This window comes from Salvelinus namaycush, chromosome 3 (genome assembly GCF_016432855.1).
Source record: "Salvelinus namaycush isolate Seneca chromosome 3, SaNama_1.0, whole genome shotgun sequence".
Lineage (NCBI taxonomy): Eukaryota > Metazoa > Chordata > Actinopteri > Salmoniformes > Salmonidae > Salvelinus > Salvelinus namaycush.
Window position 1 is genome coordinate 45,406,979 of NC_052309.1, and position 22,799 is coordinate 45,429,777.

General features: G+C 42.0%; 2 protein-coding genes across 4 annotated transcripts in view; one reads left to right on the forward strand and one right to left on the reverse strand.

Annotated features, from left to right (window-relative positions):
* LOC120031792 (BRCA2-interacting transcriptional repressor EMSY-like) overlaps nt 1-2,111 on the reverse strand; it is a 40,054-nt gene extending 37,943 nt beyond the window's left edge. For 2 of the 3 annotated variants that reach the window (XM_038977623.1, XM_038977614.1), the window contains exons 1-2: nt 1,731-2,111; nt 516-591 (exon numbers count right to left, since the gene is read on the reverse strand). In XM_038977623.1, the coding sequence (XP_038833551.1) occupies nt 516-563 (48 nt within the window). In that variant the 5' untranslated portion in view covers nt 564-591; nt 1,731-2,111. The remainder of the gene's footprint in view (nt 1-515; nt 592-1,730) is intronic. The other variant, XM_038977629.1, reaches the window with a different exon arrangement.
* A 10,319-nt stretch (nt 2,112-12,430) lies between these two features.
* Nucleotides 12,431-22,515, forward strand: LOC120044382 (zinc finger protein 91-like). Its single transcript, XM_038989009.1, has 2 exons — nt 12,431-12,661; nt 21,246-22,515. The coding sequence occupies exons 1-2, from the start codon at nt 12,469-12,471 to the stop codon at nt 21,995-21,997; spliced, it is 945 nt and encodes a 314-aa protein (XP_038844937.1). The 5' UTR covers nt 12,431-12,468; the 3' UTR covers nt 21,998-22,515.
* Nucleotides 22,516-22,799: the final 284 nt, after the last annotated feature.

Sequence of the window (22,799 nt, forward strand, 5' to 3'; positions counted from 1 at the left end):
GGTCTAGCTTACGGGTGCCTAGCTTCGGACCACAAATAGGATCGACAGAACATTGGGTTTAGGATCTCTTAGCTTAGTAAACTCAACTCCTTCCAACAGAGTTTAGTTGCGATGAGTGTCAGTGGAGTGTACCACTGACTACATCGAGTCTACCAGTCGATGTCCATTATTTCATGCTTTCCTTGTACCTATGGTTTGCCCTGTGTAACTGCAAGCTTTACTTTGGGTGCTAAAATCCGTAGTTTTTGATAAAAGTACCATTTTAAGTGACCTCTGCCAAGGGAGCCGTTGTTTGTTAATGAAGGAGAAGCCTGTCATTGCTTTGTTTTGTCAGGGGACGCAAAGAATGGAAGTGAGAAATATAAGGTTGTACATAGGCTGCTGTTTGGCTGCAATAAGGAGATACACTTTTTTTCTAGTAATGCATTGTTATTGATTATTGCATTGTTGGGTTTTGAGTTTGCAAGAAAGGCATTTCACTGTACTTGTGCATGTGACATTAACTTGAAACTTACTTGGCAACGCTTTTGTCGTATCTTCGAGTCTTTAGAAAATGTTACCATAAATGTCGGTGTCCAGTTGCAGGTGGCTCTAAAAAAAAAAGAAACAATAATAATATAGAAAGATATTAAATCCACCTTTTGCACTGACAGGAGTTCCCTCGTCATTTTGGCTGCCAGACATCTCGCATTTCTCAACATCTTTGCAGAAACTAGTCGTTTCTATGAGACGCGGCCACATGCAGTGCAACCAAAACAAAGACATACACACATGCATGAGGCATTCCTCACTAGGATTTAAAATCTTTCTGCATTTCTCTGTTTTTTTTACAACCACATGCAACTGGACAGACATGTATAAAATACACTTTTCTTCCAAATCAAGAACGAAAGAAATATCGCCAAGAATAGATTAGTTGAAACATTCCTTGCTAAACTTTACACTAGCGAAGCTGTAATTGCAATGTGGAGACTCACATATCCCGTTACGACTGTAGCTATCTACCTAGTCTAGATCCAAGTTGCGGTCCGAAGCTAAAGGGTGCCATATATAACTTACCAACTTTAAACATTACAGTAAATATACACTGTGTACAAAATATTAGTAACACCTGCTCTTTCCATGACAGTTTTCACCTGGTCAGTCTATAATCCCTTACTGATGTCACTTATTAAATCCACTTCAATCAGTGCAGAAGACGGAAAAGTTACAGGTTAACGGATTTTTAAGCCTTGAGACATGGATTGTGTATGTTTGTCATTCAAAGGGTGAATGGGCAAGACAAAATATTTGAGTGCCTTTGAACGGCGTATGGTTGTAGACGCCATGCGCACTGGTTCGAGTGTGTCAAGAACTGAAACGCCGCTGGGTTTCACACTCAACTATCTCCCGTGTGTATCAAGAATGGTCCACCACCCAAAGGACATCCAGCCAACTTGTCACAACTGTGGGAAACATTAGAGTAAATACGGGCCAGCATCCCTGTGGAACACTTTCGAAACCTTGTATAGTCCATTCACTGAATAATTGAGGTTGTTCTGAGGACAGGGGGGGTGTAAATCAGTGTATATTCGTATAATATCTTGTTAAACTGTGTTTGCATATCTGTTGTTATCAAGGATTTAAAATTGTCCAAGCATCCCTCATAGAAATTTAGCAAGTAAGCTAGCTAGATTCGTTACCGAAGTTATTCAGCGTGCTCGGAGTGAACTTCCCGTCTTCCAACTTACCATGTAGTGTTGAGACAAGTACAACGTCGTTATGACAGTCCTGAATTACAGGATCAAACGATTCGCTACATATTAATCCAAAATCAGTTGCACCCGCCAAAACATGACAGATATATGTTTTTCTTTACTGAGGATCCACCTCAGTTCAATAGACCTTCCATACCGCCATGATTGAACGACGCCAAAACACTTGGGCCTGAAATAATGCTGTCTAAACATAAGCCTGGATTGGATTGACACGTAACTTGGAAATTATCACCATTGTTTCGAACAAATATGGATCCAGTTAGGAATCGCTATCACCAATATTTTCCTTTACATACATAATAATTTAAAGACCTCTAAAAATAAACTCATACAGTTATGCACAGACATCAATCCAAATAGGCGCTTTTTCTACCCCTAGTTTTAGGACCATTTACGTCACTGTTGACGTTCTTCGTACCACCATCTTTGGGTATAATTGCCGCGTTCAAAACAACTGGGAACTGAGAAATCGCTGACTTCAATGCGTTCAAACAACTGGAAACTAAAAAAAAAAACGAGCTCCGACTGGGGAAAGAAATCGATTTGAACGGTCATCCAACTCGGAATTCCAACTCTGGAACTCGAGCCACTTTCTATTGATGGGTTCAAGACAACTGGGAACTCGGGGAAAGAAACTAGGTCAAATCATGACGTCAGTGATCTTAAGGTCGGAAAAACCGCGCTCTAGAAAAAGGCCTGAATTCCCTACTTGGAATTCCGAGCTCGTTTTGGTCCAAGTTTTGGTCCAACTGAAGTCGGAAACCGAGTTCCAAAGCTCGAAGTTTCTTTGAACTCGGCATAGAGCTCCGACTTTCCTATGGAACGCCGTTTGGTCTTTGCGTGTCAAAAATATACGTCAAATAAAATTAAAAGCTTATTTAATTAACATGTCAAATAGTGTTATTTGACGTGTATCTTTTTATGGAACGCCGTTTGGGTCTTTGCGTGTCAAAAATATACACGTCAAATAACACAGTTTAATAGAATGTAGAATGTTGTGTTGAGTAGCTAGATTTAGCTTGGTACCTAGCTAGCACAAATACAACCAGCCTGAAAACAATGACCAGTAGAAACTGCAGTCATTTTCATTATTCTTAACAATGATTTAGGAATCCTTGTGAGTAAGTATTAGCTAGGTAACTACTTGTTCGCCTATTGAAATTGAACTTTAGTTCTTGAAAATAACCAGGTAGGCTAGTTGAGAACAAGTTCTCATTTGCAACTGCGACCTGGCCAAGATAAAGCAATGCAGTTCGACACATACAACAACACAGAGTTACACATGGAATAAACAAACATACAATCAATAATACAGTAGAAAAATCTATAATATAATCTATATAATATCTATATAATCTATAAACAGCATGTGCAAATGAGGTAGGATAAGAGAGGTAAGGCAATAAATAGGCCATGGTGGTGAAGTAATTACAATATAGCAATTAAACACTGGAATGGTAGGGTGTTCAGAAGATGAATGTGCAAGTAGAGATACTGGGGTGCAAAGGAGCAAGATAAATAAATAAATACAGTATGGGGATGAGGTAGTTTGGATGGACTATTTACAGATGAGCTATGTACAGGTGCAGTGATCTGTGAGCTGCTCTGACAGCTGGTGCTTAAAGCTAGTGAGGGAGGTAAGAGTCTCCAGCTTCAGAGGTTTTTGCAGTTCGTTCCAGTCATTGGCAGCAGAGAACTGGAAGGAGAGGCAGCCAAAGGAAGAATTGGCTTTGGGGGTGACCAGTGAGATATACCTGCTGGAGCGCGTGCTACGGGTGGGTGCTGCTATGGTGACCAGTGAGCAGAGATAAGGCGGGGCTTTACCTAGCAGAGACTTAATCAAATAAAAACAGTTAAATTAGGGTTATTTTAGATGATGACACCTAGCTATATTGTTAGCTAGCTAACTATAACTACTGAAACAGATTATGCCGTTTTCTAAACTGGTACCTGGCTACCTTCAGACTAGTGTTGTGTTTGTGAGATTTTTGTAGGCCAAACCAGCTATGTCTCATGTTCTGACAAACACTGCTCTAGCTCTGCCACCTTTAACCACAGATGCAGAAGGGCAACATCAGCAGATGCGGTGGATTGAGACAAACCCCATGCTAAAAACAAATAGCTCTATCTTAAACTGACGGATTTTCATAGGTATTGTTTTATTATGCTAATTCGATTTCCACGCGGGCGAAGACATCGACTCTAGGGACTTAAAAAAAAAAAAAGTAAAATATACTGAAATTGCTAAATATATTTCCAATAGATGGCAGCATAAGACCACAAACCATAAGACCATTTTCAGAAGATTATCTTTAAGTTAGTTATAGGCTTCAAACAGCAATATGATTGACATAAAATAGCATGCATCTATATATCTACCTTATTAGGCCTGTGTTGCTTTTGAGAGTGCAAAAAAACAACGACTATAGCAGCTATTGAGAACCCCGTCCAAATTATTACTGTTCAGATGCGCTAACCTCACACTACACTAAATGTGTGTATTTTTGTTTAACCAGATGCAATATCTCATATGCCAGTGTCAATGAACAACCTCGGAGTAGAAAAGTCTCAAAAGAGTGCATCTTCCATAGCCCGCCAAGAGATTACATCATGCAACCCTCTCTGCTAGCAAATTATACTGAATGAAAATATAAACGCAACATGCAACAATTTCAACGATTTTACTGAGTTACAGTCAATTGAAATAAATGCATTAGGCCCTAATCTATGGATTTCACATGACTGGGAATACAGATATGCATCACAGATACCGCCTCATGCAACACAACACATCTCCTTCGTGTAGAGTTGATCAGACTTTTGATTGTGGCCTGCGGTATGTTGTCCCACTGCTCTTCAATGGTTGTGAGAAGTTGCTGGATATTGGTGGGAACTGGAACACGCTGTCGTACATGTCGATCCAGAGCATCCCAAACGTGCTCAATGGGTGACATGTCTGGTGAGTATGCAGGCCATGGAAGAACTGGGACACTTTCAGCTTCTAGGAATTGTGTACAGACCCTTGCGACATGGGGCTGTGCATTATCATGCTCAAACATGAGTCGAAGGCTGCGGATGAATGGCACAACAATCTCGTCACGGTATCTCTGTGCATTCAAATTGCCATCGATAAAATGCAATTGTGTTCATTGTTCATAGCTCATGCTGGCCCATACTATAACCCCACCATCACCACGGGGCACTGAAACCGCTCGTCCACACAACGCCAAACACGTGGTCTACGGTTGTGAGGCCGGTTTGACATACTGCCAAATTCTCTAAAACAACGGAGGTGGCTTATGGTAGAGAAATGAACATTCACTTCTCTGGCAACAGCTCTGGTGGCCATTCCTGCAGTCAGCATACCAATTGCACACTCCCTCAAAACTTGAGACATCTGTGGTATTGTGTTGTGCTCACTAATAGAAACGGATTTGTGCACAAAATTTGAGAGAAATACGCTTGGTCCCATGACGCTTTACATGTTGCGTTTATATTTTTGTTCAGTGTACCTCAACAAGCCCTTCACTTGTGCAAGAAGGCAGAGTGTGGCGTGGCTTGTTGAGTTGGCTACTTGTGTGAGAAGGCAGAGCGGCTAACCGTGCCGTCTTGAAAGTGCCAGTAATTTAAGTCACCTGCACATTAGTGTAAAGATAATCATTTGTACCGTAGTTAACTTGCTCACTTGACTCGTGATACTTACTTCACGAGTTTGAATCTTGCATGCAGCAAGTTTTCTTTTACATTTTTTAAGCCTTTTGCATGAGATTTCAGGCAATGGCATACCATTTCAAGGTAATTGATATCTCGTGAAATATGTAAATTAGATAGATTAGCACTCTATTGTCAGTAGCAAGAGTCTGAAATCTGCTTTCCACTAGATAGCACATTCACAAAGTAAATCTCAAGGAAACATCAGAAACTGTCATTTGTGGTCGTGCTCCCACCTTATGGTTTATTTGAGAATTGCAGTACCTATTTTGATTAATTAGATAGTTATCTACTGCCACACTATGGGGGATGTAGAACTGTTCAATGCCCTGGCCCTTCTCTCCGTGCATCCATTGCACCTCCAGGTCTATAGAGAAACCATATAGAGGTTATATAACATGGATCACACCATGGCTATAGCCAGTGGCGATTTTAGCATGTAAATCTTGGTGGGCCCCCCAAAAAATTTAAAATACCGGGGGATGTATGCCAGCAAAGCTACAACACTAAACAATACATTAATTGCACTATAACGGTGACAAGCGGTGCCCACAAATTGTAAGGGCCTACATAAAGCTGTCCCAACAGCAGTCCCAACATCTTACCACTGCTACACCTGGCTATCATCGAAGCCTTGTCTGGCAGCGAAACAGTTCATTTAGCCTCATTTACTGCCTTTTAAAAAAACATAGCTGATATGGCTGACTTGCTTAAAGAAATGTGGTCTCTAATGTTTTCTAATTTTGATTAAGACATTAACGAGCGAGCTAGGACGGACGTAGTCTATAACTATTTGTTTAGCACTTTTGCAATGTACAGCGACAGAATTCAGAACATCGGCCGTTCTTCCACTATTCTCCCTGTACACCAAGTCAGAACTGTAGGATAAATAAAGGGGGCATATAAGCAGACAATGAAAGCTCTTACATTATTCGATGATTACATTTCTCTAAAAACAGGTTATAGGCTACATGTACACCACCAAGTCCGAACAGTAGAATAAATTAAGAGGAGTAAATAGACCAAATTATTAGGGTGAGGCACATGGGCTACTAACATCTTACTACACAACATACACTTAGTATTACTTTCTTAGCTACAGTATACATATCTCCCTGGCATATTACATCATTTATGCAGCAGCATACAATACATTTTTGGACTCACCTTGTTGTGCTGTACTCACTTCACCAGAAAGGTGGCACGGTGATCCTTCGTGGGCAAATTTTGTCATCAAAGTCTGACATTCTCTGGATTTGTGGTGCTTTCAAAACAACTGGTATTAAGAATAATTGTTAAAAGTTATAATTTGTCATATGGTCAATGCTTGTCTGGATTTCCTGAATCAGAAATGAACTGAACTAAACTGTTCTGATTTGTCCTCTCTCTCTCTCGATTATCATGAAAGGTGACGTCAGATGGTGTCTTGATGCATGGCAGTGCTGGTGAGTCTCTGTACCACCTCTACGCAGACGACACCATTCTGTATACTTCTGGCCCTTCTTTGGACACTATGTTAACAACCCTCCAGACGAGCTTCAATGCCATACAACTCTCCTTCCGTGGCCTCCAACTGCTCTTAAATACAAGTAAAACTAAATGCATGCTCTTCAACCGATCGCTGCCTGCACCTGCCCGCCCATTCAGCATCACTACTCTGGACGGTTCTGACTTAGAATATGTGGACAACTACAAGTACCTAGGTGGTCTGGTTAGACTGTAAACTCTCCTTCCAGACTCACATCAAACATCTCCAATCCAAAGTAAAATCTAGAATTGGCTTCCTATTTCGCAACAAAGCACTCATGCTGCCAATCATACCCTTGTAAAACTGACCATACTACCGATCCTCGACTTCGGCGATGTCATTTACAAAATAGCCTCCAATACCCTACTCAATAAATTGGATGCAGTCTATCACAGTGCCATCCGTTTTGTCACCAAAGCCCCATATACTACCCACCACTGTGACCTGTACGCTCTCGTTGGCTGGCCCTCGCTTCATACTCGTCGCCAAACCCACTGGCTCCAGGTCATCTACAAGACCCTGCTAGGTAAAGTCCCCCCTTATCTCAGCTCGCAGGTCACCATAGCAGCACCCACCTGTAGCACGCGCTCCAGCAGGTATAATTCTCTGGTCACCCCCAAAGCCAATTCCTCCTTTGGCCGCCTCTCCTTCCAGTTCTCTGCTGCCAATGACTGGAACAAACTACAAAAATCTCTGAAACTGGAAACACTTATCTCCCTCACTAGCTTTAAGCACCAGTTGTCAGAGCAGCTCACAGATTACTGCACCTGTACATAGCCCATCTATAATTTAGCCCAAACAACTACTCCTTCCCCTACTGTATTTATTTATTTATTTTGCTCCTTTGCACCCCATTATTTCTATTTCTACTTTGCACATTCTTCCACTGCAAATCTACCATTCCAGTGTTTTACTTGCTATATTGTATTTACCTCGCCACCATGGCCTTTTTTTTCCTTTACCTCCCTTCTCACCTCATTTGCGCACACTGTATATAGACTTATTTTTCTACTGTATTATTGACTATGTTTGTTTTACTCCATGTGTAACTCTGTGTTGTTGTATGTGTCGAACTGCTTAGCTTTATCTTGGCCAGGTCGCAATTGTAAATGAGAACTTGTTCTCAACTTGCCTACCTGGTTAAATAAAGGTGAAATAAAAAAATAATTCGGCCGAGAATGGTGTGAACCTCAAAAGCCCTCTAAGCGGCTGAAGAAGGACAAAGGCGTCCACGTGGAGTGAGCATGGAGAGAGATCTGTTCCAAACTTCTCTCATGATGCTGGTATGCTGGTTGGCAAATGGTCAAGATGTAAATGTGCTGGCGGCCCAGGTTGAGACATTGAAATTGGGACATTATCATGGGCCATCCACTTTGAACTATGAAGCTATCTGAAGAAGAACCAATGAAGAGACGACAGAAGATTGAGTGCCTGAAGGGGGACTTGGTCAACTGTGCCCATAATTGATTTAGACTTGTCTAAAATTGTTTATTTTAGGGTATCCGGTTGATTGTAGAGGTCTATACACTGCTAAATTTATAGTAATTTAGATTAAGAATGCATTAAGATATATATATATATAAATATATATTTTTTTAACTAGGCAAGTCAGTTAAGAACAAATTCTTATTTGCAATGACGGCCTACATGGGGAACAGTGGGTTAACTGGCTTCGGGGATTCGATCCAGCAACCTTTTGGTAACTGGCCCATCGCTCTAACCACTAGGCTACCTGCCGCCCCTGAACATGAATTAAAATCGTGATAAGAAAGTTAATACTAGAATTATAGGATAATCATACTGTATGTTAATATAATTGTACATTCTGCCATTGTCGATGTGTTAACTTGTGGGTTTTAACATTGAGTGATAGAACCAATGTGAATCACTGAAGAATGTCATTCTCAATTTTGGTTGGATAATTAATTGGGTTTTTGATTATGATTTGGAAACTGAATGATTTTTAGACGGTTAATAACTATGAGTGAAGCAATTAATGTATTAGGGATTGATTGTTTTGATTGTTGATGTACTAATTGTGACGTCCTGACCAGAGTTCTTATGTGTTTTGCTTGTTTAGTGTTGGTCAGGACGTGAGCTGGGTGGGAATTCTATGGTGTGTGTCTAGTTCGTCTGTTTCTGTGTCCAGCCTGATATGGTTCTCAATCAGAGACAGCTGTCAATCGTTGTCCCTGATTGAGAATCATATATAGGTGGCTTGTTTTGTGTTGGGGATTGTGGGTGGTTGTTTCCTGTCTCTGTGTTTGTGTTCTGCACCAGATAGGACTGTTTCGGCTTTCACGTTTGTTATTTTGTTATTTGTTAATGTTCACCGTTTATCGTCTGATTAAACATGTTGAACACTAACTGCGCTGCATTTTGGTCCTCTCCTTCATCCCAGGAAGAAAGCCGTTACAGAACCACCCACCAAACCCGGACCAAGCAGCGTGGAAACGGGCAGCAGCGACAGCAGCAGTGGTACAAGGAGGAATGGACATGGGAGGAGATGGGCAGAACCAGAGGAGTGTCGCCGCCCCAAAGCGGAGTTGGAGGCATCAAAAGCGGAGAGGCGGCATTATGAGGCGCTAGCAAGGCAGAGCGGCTGGAAGCCCGAGAGGCTCACCCAAAAAAATACCTTGAGGGGGGGGTTCTGTCACGTTCCTGACCTGTTTTCTGTTGTTTTGTATGTGTTTAGTTGGTCAGGGCGTGAGTTGGGGTGGGTAGTCTATGTTATGTGTTTTCTATGTTGGGTTAATGTGTGGCCTGGTATGGTTCTCAATTAGAGGCAGGTGTTTGACGTTTCCTCTGATTGAGAACCATATTAAGGTAGGTTGTTCTCACTGTTTGTTTGTGGGTGATTGTTCCTGTGTCTGTGTTTACCACATGGGACTGTTTCGTTTGTTCGTTCGTTTTAGGTAGTCTGTTCCTGTTCGTGCGTTCTTCGTCTATATGTAAGTTAGTTTGTTTCAGGTCTGTTGCCTTCGTTTATTGTTTTGTAGTTTGTTCTAGTGTTTTGTCAGTGTTTTCGTCTTTCATTCAATAAATTAGTATGTATTCATCACCCGCTGCGCCTTGGTCCGTTCATTCACCACAAGACGAACGTTACAGAATCACCCACCAACAAAGGATCAAGCAGCGGTGTAACGGGAGAGAGCAACAGCGCACGAAGGAGGAATGGACATGGGAGGATGTTTTGGACGGCAAGGGTTGCTACACATGGGAGGAGATCCTGGCTGGAAAGGATCGCCTCCCATGGGAACAGCTGGAGGCGATTAGGAGAGCAGAGGCAACCGGAGAGAGGAACCGGAGTTATGAGGGGACGAGTCTAGCACGGAAGCCCGAGAGGCTCACCCAAAAATTTCTTGGGGGGGGGGGCTAAAGGGGAGTGTGGCGAAGTCAGGTAGGAGACCTGCGCCAACTTCCCGGGCTTACCGTGGAGAGCGAGAGTACGGGCAGACACCGTGTTGTGCGGAAGCGCGCACGGAGTCTCCTGTACGTGTGCTTAGCCCGGTGCGGGTTATTCCACCTACCCGCACTAGCCGGGCTAGAGTGAGCATTGAGCCAAGTGCCATGAAGCCGGCTCAACATATCTGGCCTCCAGTACGTCTACTCGGGCCGGTGTACATGGCACCAGCCTTACAAATGGTGTCCCCGGTTCGCCAGCATAGCCCAGTGCGGGCTATTCCACCTCGCCGCACTGGCAGGGCTACGGGGACCATTCAACCAGGTAAGGATGGGCAGGCTCGGTGCTCACGAGCTCGTGTACTCCTTCACGGTCCGGTATATCCGGCGCCACCTTCCCGCCCCAGCCCATTTCCTCCAGTTCCAGCACCCCGCACTCGCCTTATGGTGCGTGGCCCCAGCCCAGTACCACCAGTGCCTACACCACGCACCAGGCTTCCTGTGCGTCTCCAGAGCCCTGTACGCACTGTTCCTTCTCCCCGCACTCGCCCTGAGGTGCGTGCCCTCAGCCCGGTACCACCAGTGCCGGTACCACGCACCAGGCCTATAGTGCGCATCGAGAGTCCAGTGTGCCCTGTTCCTGCTCCCCGCACTAGCCTTGAGGTGCGTGTCTCCAGTCCAGTGCCTCCAGTTCCGGCACCACGCACCAGGCCTACTGTGCGCCTCAGCAGGTCAGAGTCGGCCATCTGTAGAAGTTCATGAGGGTCTTAGGGGTAGTGGAGTAGCACTATTTAAAAAAAAACAGGTAATCAATTCTCAATCAAAGTTTGACCTATAGATGTAGTCTATTGAAAATGAATATAGAATATGAATAAAATGCATGCTCCAATTGCAACTTCTGCCTATGCCCACACATATAGTCTCAATAAATGTTTTTATTTTTAATACCAAGTTAAGCATCTCATTTCAAAACAGGATATCGTCGTGAATGATAATTCTGCACGTTTGACCGTTAAAATGTCCAAACTGCGTCTACATGCCAATAATTTGATCTCATTTAGTTTCATGGGAATATGCATTTAGATCTTCTTGAATTTAGATCTTCTTGAACTTGAAGCTTTTCACCCTCTCCACTGTGGCCCCATCGATGAGGATGGGGGCGTGCTCCCTCTGCTGTCTCCTGAAGTCCATGATCAGCTCCTTTGTTTTGTTGGCGTTGAAGCAGAGGTTATTTTCCTGGCACCACTCCGCCAGGGCCCTCACTGCTTCCCTGTAGGCGGTCTCGTCATTGTTGGTAATCAGGCTCACTACCGTTGCGTCGTCTGCAAACTTGATGATTGAGTTGGAGACGTGTGTGGCCACGCAGTCATGGGTGAACAGGGAGTACAGGAGGGGGCTGAGCAACCACCCTTGTGGGGCCCCGTGGTGACATCTTGAAGCGAGTGGGGACAACAGACTGGGATAAGGAGAGATTGAATATGTCTCTAAACACTCCAGCAAGCTGGTTTACATATGCTCCGAGGACACGGCTAGGGGTGCCTTCTGGGCCGGCAGCCTTGCATGGGTTAACGAGCTTAGATGTGAATGTAAATGCATGAAAGATAATGAAAGGAGATACATACTGAATTGATGGTACCATATAATACCACCATAAGCAGAAAAGGTGTCCCCATTGTTGTCACTATCAAACACAAATTATTTTGTCTTTTCATAGGGAACCTTGAAGGTTAATAATCAAATATCTCAGGCCCTTCCACTCAACCTGGCTTTCTGCAATTTATCTTCATAAAATCATATTTTAAACCTAACCCTAACCATACTGTTAACCTTATGTCCAACCTTAAATTAAGACCAAATATATATATATTTTTTTTCATTCATGTTTACATAGCCAATTTTGACATTGTGGCTGTGGTAACTAGGGACAACCACACCTCCTATTTTGATCACATGACGATGTTTGCGGCTCATTTTGAGTTCACGTGGATACATTTGGGTTCCATCATATCTTGCCTAGTAACGTTAGCTAGTCTTTTCGGGCTGTCCGACTTTTACTTTACCTCCTGCAAAATGTCCAAACTACAGTTGTTGAATGTGTTTCTTACCAAGCGACTAACCGCGGCTGCTGTGGAGATATATGTGGAAGTGGAAAAAACCATAACAGAATACGAGAACGAAATTTCCAGTTCGAAGGAGGAGATCAAGCGTTTACGGCGGCTGTTGGATTTGGTTTTCAATCCCGAGATAAAATTACATCGAGCAGGTTTGTAGCAACTACTGTGCAGAGTCACGATTTGAAACGTGTAACATGGAATTAGAATACTATCAGTAATTTAATAGGATCTATGTTTTAGGCCACGGCCAACCGTTTCTTCTATGGGGGGCAAGGCTTCACTGAGTTTCCCAAGCAATAGATGCATTTCTAAACCTTTCTGAGCTATCCACAGATTTGCAGATCACTGATTACCTACTTTATGGAAGGGAGGGATTTGGTGAGCACAAGACGTTGCGAATACGTATTTTCAACCAAAAATACGTATTTAACGTCTTTTGCTCATATGGAAGGAAAAGTATTCGTAGTAGGTCATCTCCTACCTGGGGTTTGTGAATACTCTCAAAGTCGTAACTAACATGGGTCAACGCATGTGCATCGAATGGTTTATGCTGGATGACTGACATGGGGTGATGTTTTGAAGCCACATCGCCTCCATCTTGGAACTCCCCCATATTGTAAAAATAATATTTTGGAAGCAATATAAATACATTTATTCATACCTGCATTTGTTTTTGCCACGTTTATTCGATTACAAACACCTTAAAGGAGAATTTCACTATTTAGGACCCTAATCTGTATATATTATGTAAATGCAATGTTGTAGAACAAGGGTCTCCAACCCTGTAACTGGAGAGCTTACCCTCCAGTTGGAACTAGCCTGGTTCAGCTTATCAACCAGCTAATTATTAGAATCAGGTGTACTATATTAGGTTTGTAGTGAACCTACAAGATGCTAGCACTCCAGGAACAGGTTTGGAAAGCCCGGTTATAGAAGGTCCCAAAATGAAGAAATTGACTTAATTAGTTTCATTCTGCAGGTCTTTAATGTTGTACACATTAAATTGTGTCAAACCTTACTTGATCTGCAAGGTTATAATCCATTTTGTTAAACTCAAATGATATTTTCCAGCGTGTAAATTTGATCAGAAGCATACTAGCCAGGTCCACAACGTGTCAACTGTAAACTAGGGCTGGGCAATAAGGCCTAAAACTCATCTTGATTTCTTTCAGATTTATGGCCGATTCATGATATCAAAAAGCTTTGTACAAATGAAGGTCAATACACTGCATTTCAAACAGTCAGGAATAATCAAATGAATTCAGGGAATGGAAAATTATACCTGGGCTAAATATAAGCCTTTGACAACCATATGACCCACTAATAATTTCATTATTTTATTAAAGTAGTTTAACCTGCTTTTTTGCAATAATCACTAATCTGGCTTTCAACTCTGTCTATGAAAATGCCCCTTTTTTGTTACAAATGTTACCAGAACCATGCACATTCACTAATAATGACTGACTTCTTGTAGCAGGCATTATAGAAACTGAACACGGGTCTCATACACAATCTCTCAAGTACAAGGCCACGTGCTAGTGAATAGCCAGCTAATCTTTACATATCAAGTCTAGCCATCTTGGATCTATTTGTTTGCTAACAAGGTAGAACAGTTGAACTGTTATGAATAGACCCTCCTGTCCATCTCCAACTCTTTGAACAGCAGCCTGTTCACTTTGTTTAGATGTGGATAAGAACATGCTTATTTCTCAGAATGGGAACGAGTTGCCAATTCCTTATATAAATGCATATTTTTATGATCATTGCACATTTATAAAACAGACAGCTAGCACATAAGTCTGTGGCTAAAATACTGCTAGCGGTATCACAATTCAGAGCACGACAAACTGAGCATACATTTTCTACATGTTCATTGATACTCTCGTTTTAGTTGGGTCTGCTCTGTCCTACATTTTGTGAGTTGGGACATAAAAAGGGTAAGTTCTTATCTATTACATTAAAAGAATGTCTCTTATGCGTTTCAGTGTCAAATTGACTGATTCTGTTGAATCAAACCTCAAATAGTGAGTTAAACTGCTTCTTGTCAGAAGTGAATCTTTCATCTTTGTTGTGAGTGGCAGGGGGAGGGTCTTGATGTCTGTGCGAGTGGGAAAGTGCACACAGCATAGGAGGAGCGAAGGAGACTACACTAAAAAGAGACGGAACGCACATTTAAAACGAATAAAAAAATTGGGTTACATGCATTTAGATCAATACACGAAAAACATACATTCAAATTAATTTGATATATCGCCCAACCCTACTGTAATTACAGAGCTTCTAATCTACCAAGCAAGCTAATCATTTTTTATTTCAAACTACTACGCTACCAACTTGTCTGACTACGAATACAAGGAGGCGAGGTTATTTATTTGAATCGGAATACACAGACGGGGATCTTTAACAGATCGGGGATGAGGGAGAGAGACGGAGCAGAGAGGCTCAGGCAGATATTCAACTAGCAGCTGAGGCTCGACTCACCATCTGGGAACTGGTGGTGTACCTGCAATGCTAAGTGAAGCTCACTGAAGACGAGTGTCTTTGCTGTGCGGATTGGGACCTGTTTATGCCAGCCTTGGAAAATCTAGAATTGTCCGGCGACGAGTTAGAGACGAGAGTTACCCAGTTGTGTTGTCACCATCCGCGACAAGTACCCCTCACCCACCGGTGTCTACACTGGATTCAAGGAGGCAGATTAGTGCTTTCAGTATCCTTTTGAACAGCCATCCACCGATGGCTCATTACCTTTTCCTCCCCTTTCTATTCTCCTTTTTGCATTAATATTTATTTTGTTTATACTGCAAATGTGTAGAAGATCAAATAGTCCTTACAATACATGTAACATAGCCTTGAAAAATCCCCACTTGAGGTTTCTTGTGACAAAAAAAAAGACAATGCCAAATCAGTCATTTATACATATAAGTGAAAGCATTATTGATGACTGTTTTGATAAGCAGTATTATTTCTGTTAACTATATATAAAAAATATTTATCATTGCACTTGCCCAGGTGGTAAGGGTAACGCATGGTAGATCCCTGAGGTGGAACGCGTTGTGCGCGGGTTTGCCTGCTGTGGACTGGAGAGCAGCAATCTCAGATCTCTGATATCTACAGATTCTGATGCAGTTGTTCCATGGGTTCCAGGTTGGCTTTTGCTAGGTGAGTAGTTGATTTTGGTAAACTGGATATCTCAGCAGCCATGGGCAACCCACTAATTTCTGTGCTGCCACTGACATGAGCCTGCATATCATGGATAAATAGAACTGGATCCACCCTAGCCAGGATCCCACACTATGTATTAGCCTACCCAATCATAGAACCATGGCATTACTCAATACAGTGGCTTCGTGTCTACCTCCAGCTCATGTTCAACTTAGGGGTGTTTTCACATTTGAAATTCGGTTCCAGGGAGCATTGGTGACATTTTATACAGAAAATGTTGTGCTTTCACAAGACCTATACATAACTGTTTCAGGGTGTGATGTGAGACGCACATTCTACATGTTGTAAGCTAGCTAGATAGCTAGCTTGTTTACATCAGACAAAAAGTTCCACGTGACTCACCTGGGTATGATATTGCATTTCACTCATGCTTTATAGACCTAACTATAGGTAGACCTAGCCAATCAAACAAAAGCTACAGGATCTGAATCATACAGAGGATATGTGAAAACTGCCTAAGTAATCTAACATTGGCAAATTGTGTTTTGCAGAATGATATAACAATATTTGCGAAGCACAACATGAAAATAGCTAGATGTTTACTTTATATAAAAACACACACTTGTGAGGCTGGCTAGGTATCAAGCAAACCTTTAGCTAACATAAACAAAATAACAACAGATTCAGTGTCCCCCCCCTTTCATCAGTGATGCTAGCTAACTTTATTGCATATCTCATCTCAATTTCTGCTGGTCCTAGTCAGGCGCAGCGACATCCTTCAATGGTTGGTATAGCTGTTTTCTTAATGTGTTTTTACCAATCATTTTTCTTGTTGGTGGTTTACAGAAGTCGTCATCAGAGAAGGGCTCGCTACAAACAAGTAGGGCCAACGCATAAAGTCTGTGGATGGGAGTGTTTATGCGTCTTTGCATAACAACTAGCCAAAGCCTTAGTAATTCTGGGTCTGCCAAAGGAAGTCTGTGAAAAGTTATTGGACTAGCTATGTTTTGTCATTGCAAAATGGTTTTGTTAAGTCTCTTGAGTTGATTGATACTAGTCATTTGCCAACATTTCTAAAAACCAGTTTTTGCTTTGTCATTATGGGGTATTGTGTGTAGATTGATTGTGGGGGGGGGGGACTATTTACTCAATTTTAGAATAATGCTGTAATGTAACAATGTGGAAAAAGTCAAGGGGTCTAAATTCTTAGCGAATGCACTGTATATCTAGCTACAGAAATAAGACCGATCCTGCTTGTGTTGCCTGTTTGAGTGTTTGTTTAATTGGCTACTGATTCCGTGGGCACCGAGCCTCAAGCAACCACAACATCTGATAAAAAAAATGTGGCTGTTTTTAATCTTTGCTGTGGTGTAATAAAGGTTTAACACTTTTTTGTTTGTTAGGACAGCCTCTGGTATTACTCATCATTTATTTGGTGTTTACAGTGTTCCAAATTGTCAGAAAATAATAATAAGTAGGTAGCTACAGTTGAAGTCGGAAGTTCACATACACTTAGGTTGGAGTCATTAAACTCGTTTTTCAACCACTCCACACATTTCTTGTTAACAAACTATAGTTTTGGCAAGTCGGTTAGGACATCTACTTTGTGCATGACACAAGTAATTTTTCCAACAATTGTTTACAGACAGATTATTTCACTTATAATTCACTGCATCACAATTCCAGTGGGTCAGAAGTTTACATACACTAAGTTGACTGTGCCTTTAAACAGAAAATTCCAGAAAATTATGTCATGGCTTTAGAAGCTTCTGATAGGCTATTTGACCTCAAATGAGTCATTTGGAGGTGTACCTGTGGATGTATTTCAAGGCCTACCTTCAAACTCAGTGCCTCTGCTTGACATCATGGGAAAATCAAAAGAAATCAGTCAAGACCTCAAAATAAATTGTAGGCCTCCACAAGTGTTTCATCCTTGAGAGCAATTTCCAAATGCCTGAAGGTACCACGTTCATCTGTACAAAAGATAGTACGCAAGTATAAACCCCATGGGACCGCGCAGCCGTCATACCGCTCAGGAAGGAGACGCGTTCTGTCTCCTAGAGATGAACGTACTTTGGTGCGAAAAGTGCAAATCAATCCCATAACAGCAACAAACCTTGTAAAGATGCTGGAGGAAAGGGGTACAAAAGTATCTATATCCACAGTAAAACGAGTCCTATATCGACATAACCGGAAAGGCTGCTCAGCAAGGAAGAAGCCACTGCTCCAAACCTACCATAAAAAAGCCAGACTACGGTTTGCAACTGCATATGGGGACAAAGATCGTACTTTTTGGAGAAATGTCCTCTGGTCTGATGAAACAAAAATAGAACTGTTTGGCCATAATGACCATTGTTATGCTTGGAGGAAAAAGGGGGAGATTTGCAAGCCGAAGAACACCATCCCAACCGTGAAGCATGGGGGTGGCAGCATCATGTTTTGGGGGTGCTTTGCTGCAGGAGGGACTGGTGCACTTCCCAAAATAGATGGGGTCATGAGGCAGGACAATTATGTGGATATATTGAAGCAACATCTCAAGACATCAGTCAGGAAGTTAAAGCTTGGTCGCAAATGAGTCTTCCAAATGGACAATGACCCAAAGCATACTTCCAAAGTTGTGGCAAAATGGCTTAAGGACAACAAAGTCAAGGTATTGGAGTGGCCATCACAAGGCCCTGACCTCAATCCTATAGAAAATGTGTGGGTAGAACTGAAAATGTGTGTGCGAGCAAGGAGGCCTACAAACCTGACTCCGTTACACCAGCTCTGTCAGGAGGAATGGGCCAAAATTCACCCAACTTATTGTGGGAAGCTTGTGGAAGGCTACCTGAAACGTTTGAACCAAGTTAAACAATTTAAAGGCAATGCTACCAAATACTAATTGTGTGTATGTAAACTTCTGACCTCTGGGAATGTGATGAAAGAAGTATAAGCTGAAATAAATAATTATCTCTATTATTCTGACATTACACATTGTTCAAATAAAGTGGTGATCTTAACTGACCTAAAGTTGCCTACAGTTTGGCTAACTGTAGGCAACATAGCTAGCTAATTATAAAATAGAATTTGTGGGTGCCTGCATCCGGGAACATAAAAAAAATGACATTACTTTTTCGTTTACTTTCAGCATCCAAATGTTAAACAATGTTAGCTAGCCATCATTCAGCTGCCATCTAGGCTGGTGACAGCTGGCCTGTGGCCCTGCCCAGAAAGACCATAAGGCCTATATTGTGGGTTTTGAGGTAGACTTGATCCCCAAAAGATTTTCTAAGCTATTTTCACGTTCCTTCCTAGCGACGAAATGAAACATTAGTTCACAATGTTCATTCAAATATTAGTGTTATTTAACATCGTAAATCATAGGAATTTGACGTTTTTAGTGTAGCATGATAGCAGGTCAGGCGTCTGAGGCTTTAAGATTCTTTGGGAGAAACCGATAAAAAGGCAACCGGTTAGACTGCTCCAAACTCAAATGCACATAAGCGACAGTACTTCACTGCCAAGCGTTTATCCAATATACACTGAGTTTACAAAACATTAAGACCACCTGCTCTTTCCATGACATACAGTGCATTCGGAAAGTATTTAGACCCCTTGACTTTATCCACATTTTGTTACGTTACAGCCTTATTTGAAATTGGATTAAATACTTAAGTATTCAGACCCTTTACTCAGTACTTTGTTGAAGCACCTTTGGCAGCAATTACAATTATAATTATGATGCTACAAGCTTGGCACACCTGTATTTGTTGAGTTTCTCCCATTCTTCTCTGCAGATGCTCTAAAGCTCTGTCAGGTTAGATGGAGAGTGTCGCTGCACAGCTATTTTCAGGTCTTTCCAGAGATGCTAGATCAGGTTCAAGTCCGTGCTCTCGCTGGGCCACTCAAGGACATACAGAGACTTGTCCCGAAGCCACTCCTGCATTGTGTTGGCATGGCTGTGCGCGTAGGTTCGTTGTCTTGTTGGAAGGTGAACCTTCGCCCCAGTTTGAAGATCTCTGTACTTTGCTCCATTCATCTTTCCCTCGATCCTGACTAGTCTCCCAGTCCCTGCTGCTGAAAAACAACCCCACAGCATGATGCTGCCACCACCAGGCTTTACCATAGGGATGTTGCCTGGTTTCCTCCAGATGTAATGCTTGTCATTCAGCCCAAAGCATTCTATCTTGGTTTCATCAGACCAGAGAATCTTGTTTCTCATGGTCTGAGTCCTTTAGGTGCCTTTTTGCCTACTCCAGTGGGCTGTTGTGCCTTTTACTGAGGAGTGGCTTCCGTCTGGCCACTCTACCATAAAGTCCTGATTGGTGGAGTGCTGCAGAGATGGTTGTTCTTCTGGAAGGTTCTCCCATCTCCACAGAGGAGCTCTGAGTGACCATTGGGTTCTTGCTCACCTCCCTGACCAAGGCCCTTCCATGATTGCTCAGTTTGGTTGGGCAGCCAGCTCTAGGAAGAGTCTTAGTGGTTCCAAACTTCATCCATTTAAGAATGGAGGCTACTGTGTTTTTGGGGACCTTCAATGCTGCAGAAATGTTTTTGTACCCTTCCCTAGATCTGTGCCTTGACACAATCCTGTCTCGGAGCTCTACAGACAATTTCTTTGACCTCAAGTCTTTGGTTTTTACTCTAACATGCACTGTCAACTGCGGGACCTTATATAAACAGGTCCAAATCATGTACAATCATTTGAATTTACCACAGTTGGACTCCAATCAAGTTGTAGAAACATATCAAGGATGAGCAATGGAAACAGGATGCACCTGAGCTCAATTCTGAGTCTCATAACAAAGGGTCTGAATTCTTATGTAAATAAGGTATTTCAGTTTTTTATTTTTAAATTTGCAGAAAAATCAAAACCAGTTTTCGCTTTGTCATTATGGGGTATTGTGTGATGATTGAGGGAAAACATTTTGTTTATCCATTTTAGAGTAAGTCTGTAATGTAACAAAATGGGATGAAAGTCAAGGTGTCTGAATACTTTCCAAATGCACTGTAGACTGACCAGGTGAAAGCTATGATCCCTTATTGAAGTGGATTTAACAAGTGACATCAATGAGTGTAGATGAAGTGGAGGACACTGGTTAGAGACGCCTTGAGACAATTGAGACATGGATTGTGTATGTGTGCCATTCAGAGGGTGAGTGGGCAAGACAAAAGATTTAAGTGCCTTTGAATGGGGTATGGTAGTAGGTGCCAGGCGTACCGGTTTGTGTCAAACTGTAACACTGCTGGGTTTTTCACACTCAACAGTTTCCTGTGTGTACCAAGAATGGTCCACCGCCCAAAGGACATCCAGCCAACTTGACACAACTGTGGGAAGCATTGGTGTCAACATGAGCCAACATCCCTGTGGAACGCTTTCGACACCTTGTAGAGTCCATGCCCAAACCAATTGAGTCTGTTCTGAGGGCAAAAGGGGGGGAGGGGGGGGGGGTGCGCAACTCAATATTAGGTAGGTGTTCTTAATGTGTTGTACACTCAGTGTAAATTGAACATAAGTGTACCTACTAACCATGTAAGGCAATGGTTAAGGAGTTAATCGTTTTTGAAAGATTCTTCTTTCCTTTTCTCCAGACCTACATCAGCTCTATCTCCCAGATGAGGTTTCTCCTGAGCAGCAGGAGTGGAGCCCCAGTCTGAAGCAAGAGGACCCAGAGCCCTCACAGATTAAAGAGGAACATGAAGTCTGGACCAGTCAGGGGGGAGAACAGTTTAAAGAGCTAGAGCCTGATACCAAAGAGTTAATATTCACTCCCTCTTTGGAAAATCTGGAACCACCTCAGACCTCACATCTTTTCCAAATGCAAATTGTGGTCTCACCCACCATTACAACTAAAGAGATCAAGATGAAACCATGTCACATTGGTGAAAACTCTTCTTGTCATGTTTGTGGTAAATGTTTTGACTGTAAATCTGGTCTGGAAAGGCATATGAGGGCTCATACCGGCGAAAAACCTTATTGCTGCAGTGAATGTGGCAAATGCTATAGTCAGATAGGAAATCTGACAGTGCATATGAGGGGACATACAGGGGAGAGATCATACAGATGCTTTTTGTGTGGAGAATACTTCATCACAGCATCCCAATTAAAATCACATAAAATCACTCACACGCAGGGGAGTAATATAATCCCGGGGACGTCCAAAACCAAATCTCGTTTGTGCGCTGGTAACAGTCGTGAGACTAGGGATGGACCGTATCAGTGCAAGGAATGTGTTAAATCCTTCAGGCAGAAGAGGAACCTGTTACGACATATGAGGAATCACACAGGAGCAATTAATGCAGCAAATGCTTCAACTGGAGTGGAACATTTTTTTTTAACATGATTTACACAGAGGAGAAAATGTATTTTGTGGCCACATTTTAATGCTCCAGCAACGAATTCAAACAAGTGCAATCCACATCAGTGCAAGGACTTCAGAAAATGGTTTGGAAAGATTGGATTCGAATATCTTGAAAAGTAAATGAGAAACATCTTATTCACCAGGGGAGGAAACATGACCGTGTCATTTGGATCAGTATGAGTTGACTAATGGACTTGTAGAACATTATCAAATTATTACATTATCACATTTGTTGTTTTTGGTGAAGATATTTAGGATTTGTAAACAGTCTCAAACTTTTATGAATAAAAGTTGTACAGCTGTATTCTAGAATATGGTGTGTTAAAATTGACCATTGAATCTAACATTTTGAACCTGGGGATGATCACATTCCCAGTTAATCCCCATCTAAATTGATCATGTGTTTCTGTTTCCTTCCTGCAAACTCTTATCCTCTGCAGGTTGGGAGGCAGATGTTTTTACAGATGCTCTTAAACATGACCGGCATACAACAGTCTGTCTTTTCTGGGACAAACATTACTGTGTTAAAAACAAATGTATGTTTTAATAAAGATGTGTTTTAAATGGATCTAATTTTAAAGAACATTTTATTTTGTTGATGTATATGCCTTCCATGTCCTAGTTTAATCTCACAATACCTTCTTCTACTTCCTTCAAATACCTTGGCTGTAGTCAATTCACCAAGACAATGTTTGTGTATTTAGTTTCCCTACTCAAATACTTAATATCTACTGTATATTTAGTTGTCTTAGCATTACCAAAGGGTCGTTCCATATGACTTCAA

Coding starts and splice junctions, on each gene's coding strand:
- LOC120044382 (XM_038989009.1), top strand. CDS start 12,469: ATGTCCAAACTACAGTTGTTGAATGTGTTTCTTACCAAGCGACTAACC. Junction 12,662..21,245: donor GATAAAATTACATCGAGCAG/GTTTGTAGCAAC, acceptor CCTTTTCTCCAG/ACCTACATCAGCTCTATCTC.